This window comes from Priapulus caudatus, unplaced genomic scaffold (genome assembly GCF_000485595.1).
Source record: "Priapulus caudatus unplaced genomic scaffold, Priapulus_caudatus-5.0.1 Scaffold685, whole genome shotgun sequence".
In the NCBI taxonomy this organism is placed as follows: Eukaryota; Metazoa; Priapulida; class Priapulimorpha; order Priapulimorphida; family Priapulidae; genus Priapulus; species Priapulus caudatus.
In genome coordinates this window covers 141,329-147,908 of record NW_014577746.1, presented here as the reverse complement: position 1 = coordinate 147,908, position 6,580 = coordinate 141,329, and the positions used below count along the sequence as shown (strand labels likewise).

At 41.8% G+C, this 6,580-nt stretch overlaps 2 protein-coding genes across 3 annotated transcripts in view; one reads left to right on the top strand and one right to left on the bottom strand.

The window, feature by feature from the left end:
- LOC106812773 (beta-1,4-galactosyltransferase 3-like) overlaps nucleotides 1-2,229 on the top strand; it is a 6,785-nt gene extending 4,556 nt beyond the window's left edge. The window contains exon 4 of the mRNA XM_014816744.1: nucleotides 2,197-2,229. Coding sequence (XP_014672230.1) covers nucleotides 2,197-2,229 — 33 coding nt within the window. The remainder of the gene's footprint in view (nucleotides 1-2,196) is intronic.
- Nucleotides 858-6,580, bottom strand: part of LOC106812775 (degenerin mec-10-like) — an 11,293-nt gene continuing 5,570 nt past the window's right edge. For both annotated transcript variants that reach the window (XM_014816747.1, XM_014816746.1), the window contains exons 6-9: nucleotides 2,680-2,828; nucleotides 2,156-2,219; nucleotides 1,526-1,601; nucleotides 858-1,185 (exon numbers count right to left, since the gene is read on the bottom strand). In XM_014816747.1, the coding sequence (XP_014672233.1) occupies nucleotides 2,772-2,828 (57 nt within the window). In that variant the 3' untranslated portion in view covers nucleotides 858-1,185; nucleotides 1,526-1,601; nucleotides 2,156-2,219; nucleotides 2,680-2,771. The remainder of the gene's footprint in view (nucleotides 1,186-1,525; nucleotides 1,602-2,155; nucleotides 2,220-2,679; nucleotides 2,829-6,580) is intronic.

Here is a 6,580-nt window from a genome sequence, read left to right as displayed (position 1 = left end):
TGGCTGATGAATTGTACATTCGCCCGACTCGAAAATCGGCAGCGACTGACTGGACACATTAGGCGATTTTCACCGGCGATTGAGTCGCCCGACTGAGTCGCCGGTGAAAATCGTCTAGTGTATTCGGGGCTTAACTGTCGATCTTTTCATGAATAAAGACGAATAAAGGTCGGCAATTCTTGTATATTACAGAACTGTATATATTACTCTGTAGTATATGTTACAAAAATATGAGTGTGGATGTTATAATAAATATGCTACACGATTAGGCGTGAATTAAAGTACAGTGCGTTTATGGCGTTTAGCAACATATTTTACTTGTAATCTTGGCTATTCTGAAGAAAAAATACGCATATGTATATATATGAGAAAACCATTGATATGTAACCACATACCATGCAGTCTAACTCATTTTTCTGCTATCGTCAACTGTTTTTAATGCGGTTTTTTAGTTGATTCATTCGTTTTCTTTTCGTTGAATACGTCTAGCTCGAGACCTGAGCATCTTGCAAAGATGTGGTACGAGTGATTACATGGTAAACTAGACAGAGGGCACTCACGGAGAGTGCATACCTCCGCGAGCATGTAACATGTATGTGCTCGCTGGTGGCGGCTGCTGACTGACTCGCCTGCTGCTGCCTCGCCGCTCACTGGTGGCTGCTGCTGACTCGCCACTCGCTGACTCGACGCGCTATCGATCGCGCCGCCCGCTCGCTGACTCTAGTTTCAGTTTTAGTTGAGCTGCTGCTGACTCGACGCCCTAAGGCGAGCTGGTGCTGAATCGATCGCGCCAACGCGTGTAACATGTATACATGTGTATAACAGCTGGCTCGCTGCTGGCTACACACACACACGAACACACACACGAATGCATCACACGAGAGGGATCACATTACCTCCCTGCAACTCCGTTGCGCGGAGGTAACAATGATGCAGAAATGCGCTGCATGTTATGCTTTTTATTCACTATGCTATCCTCATGAGATTATTGTAAAAGGTCAGCCATCACATTTCCAGGCCGGTCTTGTATTGAGTCAACACCACAGGGGTTTCATTGGCCGGTTTTTTGGGGACGACCAGACCAACAGCAGATGCTAGAAACCGCATGAATTCAGCCAGTGAGATGAGCGAGGCTCCGAGATAAAGTCCCATAGTGCCTCCAACCTCTGACAATAGACTCCACTCCTGCAACATGGCAGCAACAACAGCAGCCATCACACAACATGCCTGCAACATGGCAGCAACAACAGCAGCCATCACACAACATGCCTGCAACATGGCGGACAAAAGATTTCACTCTTGCAACATGGCAGCATAACACCTCTCTTTTGGCTGTCGATGGTGTAAGTAATATATTTCTGGCCTATGTGTGCTGACGTCCTCTTTCCTCGATTCTTAAACCGAACACACATTCGAGAGGACTCCATCATGTTACCGACATTTTAGCTATAGTCTATATAGTTTTGAGTTTCATGCTAATTGTTTATATTAGCAGTAATATGAACTAACGATATATATTTATTACCGTATATGTTGGTTCCATAATGACTTTCTCGTGGCCCATAGTTGGGAAAAAGACGTTGAGGCGGGCGAAACTGCTCCTGTAGTAAAAACGTTGAAAATTAAAAATGTTATCCGCTGACATAAATAATGTCCGCGAATGGACGATGGAAGTCTATCAGATCTCGTAAAAAGTAGAGTAAACCAAAACAAGCCCCTGCCGTATTCCTATTGAATGTTTAAGGTAACGTTTAAGTTCATATTTATTGAGTTACCCTTATAAATCATAGATAGACTTGTGTCATGTGACATGTGTCTTCTCACACCGCTCACGGTCTGCCCCCCAGTAGAGTAGCAATAGAATTATTTATTCCAGATTTTACATATAACAAAACAATTATTGCATGGTTATTCGGCAATATAGGGTTATTTTTTAAGACAGCCCAATTCCTTAAAAAAACTGATTCCTTACTCTTACAAAACTGACTGGCCAGCGACCGATTAATGGCGCCACCTTCACGCACACACTACGTTTAAATTTGTATCATAGAGCGTAAGCTACAAAAGAATTTACTTCTTACAAAAGATTTGTAATTTAGAATTCATGTTGCGTAAAGTAGAGATTGTAGTGATATTTGCTTCATTGTGCACTTACATCCATGCTGGATTGTCTCGCGTTTTATTTCTTTTACACAGGTCGGACCCAACGTTGCCTCCATCTGGAAATAGAACTACACACAATCAGCATTTGGAGTTGTTGTTTGCATTGTTGTTGTTGTTGTCGTCGTCGTCGTCGTCGTCGTCGTCGTTGTTGTTGTCATTGTTAAGTATCAAACCAATCTTAATAACAAGTGTAATAACACCCACTTAGTTTTCTGTTTTGCGAACGACTCTCAATTGCATACATTATTAAACCATCATAATTGAGACATTGTAAAAAAGTTTTAACAGCGGATGTAAATGCAATCGGGCATAAATACCGTGCATAACTACACCGTGTTGATATGCTCAGACACAGCCAAAAGGAAAAAGGCATCTTTAGTTAAAATTGCATACAAAATGGCGAGTAAAAAGTTATAGTTCTATATCAATTGCTACATTCCACCAGTATAGCATGCCAAGCAGGTACCAAGAAGCATGCTTCCACCCCGCGGTCAATAATGAGCACTCATTGCTTACACGAACTTGATGCACATGGACCCGAAGAAAGAGATTTCAAGACATAGTCGTTGGAAGCGAATGATTGTTTCAACTCCTCCTTTAACGTCGCTTCATAAGCAACAGCTGGCCAATGAGCATGCGTCACCGAGCGCTGGTAGAGCATCTCCCTGTGTAGAAAAAAGAAGCGAGCTGGTGATTACAAAACATAGCTAATTAATTTTAATATTTATTTATAATAACGTTATATATATATATATACTGTTTTACTTACATATATTTTTCGTTTATATATATATTAATACTGTCGCAACCAAACATTGCTGTTTACGCACATGAATAAATAAAGTATCCACTCTATCGCTACATATATATATATGTATGTACACATATATAATATATACAGCTCAGCTAACTATATATTATCGTCATAACTGCAAATAGTCCAAACTCTCATCCATACAATTAAGCCACCTGCCATGCCATAGCTGCCTTTGGCTGGTTATTGGTTACCTAGCCAATTTCGTTTCGTAAATTGCTTTATATCTGATGCAATTTTAATATAGGCCCTAACCAACTCGTCAAGACTGAAGCAGAGAGGTTATCAGGTAGTTTTCTAGCCGTTTCTTCTCACATGAATCTTGTATATCGGCTATCGAGTCTCTGAGCATTCACTGATCTACCTCAGTGTTATTCTCTATCTACATTTACTGATCGTTTTCTGTAATGTCTGCTTCAGTAATTCATTATCTCAGCAGAACAATAATATAGATGTGATGAAATATGCAAGGACAGATCAAGGAAAATACAAAATATTTATGATCACCAAATTAATAAGACCGCCTAAAAACTAAAATGATAAATTTAGTAATTAACATGATTAACGAGTTATTATTTATGACCTATGACTTAATATCCGGCATTTGGTAAAATAATTGATGATTCTCAGGTGTTCTAACCAAGTGACACCAACAGCGTATCGCATGCACATATGTATACATATATCGCCGTATTATGTGTAAAGGACTGACCAAGTAGATTCATATCCTACCAACACTGGAGCGCAACGACTTACTTGCAAGGCAAGTGGCAGTTACATTCACTGAGTAGCGCTTCTGCGGCAACCATTTTCACACACTCTAGCTTGCCTTGTGCAGTTAGAAGAAAAAAACACATTAACGATTAAAATGTGTGTACACGTGTGTACGCATGTGCAGGTGTACATCTATTTCATCATGCTATGTGGAGTGAATACCTGTACGAAGGTTTTGTTTGCAGCAGTTCCATAAATAGTCCAGGCTAGGCGTAATGGTCATAATAGTGTAAGCTTGTTTTTCAACATATATAATGTTTTTATTTTGTTTCCTGTCAATGTTTATGTGCTGATGCCAAATCCGATGTATGCCAGCTCGTAAGTGTTGAGCATTTTTTTCTAATCCAACATGGCCACCAGAAAATACACTTTTTTGTAAATAACGGTGATAATATTGTATTTAGACCCCAAGTATGTATGGAACATGTATATAAACTTGGGTATTGCGGATATTTTGGCACCAATACCATTACTCCATCTGGTGTAGTTCTTGAGATATGAACTTTTCATGGTTTTTCTTTTTACGCGATAGCGGCAATTCCCAACGTGACTAGTCTGGGCTATGTTCAGGGACATATATAACATGTTTTAACAATTTCTCCACAATTCAACCAAGTTTGTTCCAAATCTGATGTATGCCAGTTAATACAGGTTGAGCATTTTTGAATAAGAACAATTAAAAATGGCAGCCAAAAACCTGAATGAACCAGATCTCTTTCCAAGGTTTGTGCCAAGGTTAGGAGGTATGCACTGATTGACGAGTTTTGTGGGGGCAGCAGGGCAGCGGCCTGGAAGACATTCTCAAGTCAACATTTGTTCGGGTGCCAAAGCTTCTCTCTGGCAAGAAGTTTCCAGAAAACATCCGAGCGCTTAGAATTGTGCTGGAAGAACTACTATGGTCATTACTGAACAAGGAAGAGGAATCTAACATTGACAACCTCATGACATACTTGGAAACTATCAGTAGGCGCAGTAGGACAACCAAACTGTGGGTTGACTGCCTAATAAACCCTGTCCTGATCATTATGACCTTTGTACGTGCTGAAATAGAAGGCAATTGGCCACTTCATTTGTTTGCAGTTGAGAAAATGCTACCGTATTTCTTCTCATCAGGACATGTTAATTACGCACGGTATGGACTGTACTATCTGCGCTCTATGCAGCGGCTTCATCCAGATGTTCTGAAGAAGTTTCTACGTGGAGAACATGTCATGCATCACCAAGATGGTCTTTGGAACGGTCTGTGGTCTGACCTCTTCATCGAAACAACGTACATGCGCTACGGAAGAGGGCCTTCTGGTATCACTGGCTCCACCCTGAATGAAACTACTCTCGCCATCTGGGCTCTATCACTTAGCATGTTTGGACAGTTGAGGAGGGATCTGGAAGTGCTACAGGATGGGGAACATCAGACGGTGGTCACCTGTCATAAGGAGGAGCGACACACGCGTGAAAGCAGATGCTGCTGACAGACTGAAGATTCGTGAAGCACTGTGCGCATGCATTGATGATGTATGTTGAACTTATCTATGCCCGAGTCATTGGAATCATGGCTTCTTCCAGGAAGACCATTTTTACCAAAACCCTCTTCTCCTATAAACTAGCTCCCTTTCCATCTGCTCTGTTCATTGCTAATGGTAACATGAGAACAACCTCCAATTCTGTGCTGAAGTCCAAGATCAAAGTAGAATGTAGTCAAAGAAACAGGGTGTCTTGCGAAGTTGTTATTCTAGATGGTTGTGCAATTCTGTGGCCAGTTCCTTGGCCTGCATCACCTGCTCAGGTGTCAACTTTTGTCAATGCTGCTGCTGCTAGCATAATGCGTCATGTGAATTGTACACAGGTTCTGCATGTAGTATTTGACAGATACTATGAGACCAGCATAAAGTCATGCTGTCGCACACAACGTGCAAACGGTGTCAGTCGTGTGTACAAACTTACACCTGATTGCCCACTACCAAAGTAAACTGTCACCTTGAATGTCACAGCTAACAAAGAGCAGATCATTCGAATGATCGTAGATGAACTGAGTTTGTCTGACGTTCCCGAGGGCAAGAACAACATTGTGACAGGGCCCGATGCTCGTCCCATTGACGTAGGTACTGGTACCCAGCTCACACCAGTGACACATGAGGAAGCTGACATCCTCATTGCTTATCATGCAATAAATAAAGCTGTGGCAGGGAATTCATCTATCAAACTTGTGTCTGACGACACAGATGTCCTTGTGATCATGGCTCACCATCTACATGTGCAAACAAACGACATGCCAAGCACTGTACAAGTTCTCATGGAGTCATGCACCAGAAATCGCGCTATGATTGATGTCAATGAAGTTGTAAAAAAGCATGCACAAGTTATGTCCAACCTCCTGGCGGCTCACGCACTAACTGGTTGCGATCCCGTATCCTCTTTTGCTGGAATTGGCAAGGCAACAGTCCTGAAGCAATTGGAAGCATTTGCTGACACTATCAAGCTAGGAGATCCATCTACTTCACTGAATGAAATCGTCGACTCTTGTCTGGGATATGTAGGCATGGTGTACCGACAGAAGCAAGACAAATCTCAGAACACCATGCGAGCAGCTCTTTTCATACGAAAGCTAGTTGGCAAAAGACATGTACCATGAAAACTGAGCAGCTTACCACCAACAATGGCAGCTTTCAGACCACACTGTACCCGTGCCCACTATCAGACAGTTCTCTGGAAGTCTGCTGGCATGCTGTCACCTCCACTTCTAGATCCTCATAACTTTGGATGGGAGAAGAGGTCTAACATGCTCCAGGTTGTATATATCTATGAAGGACAGGCTATTGTGCCAGATGAGGT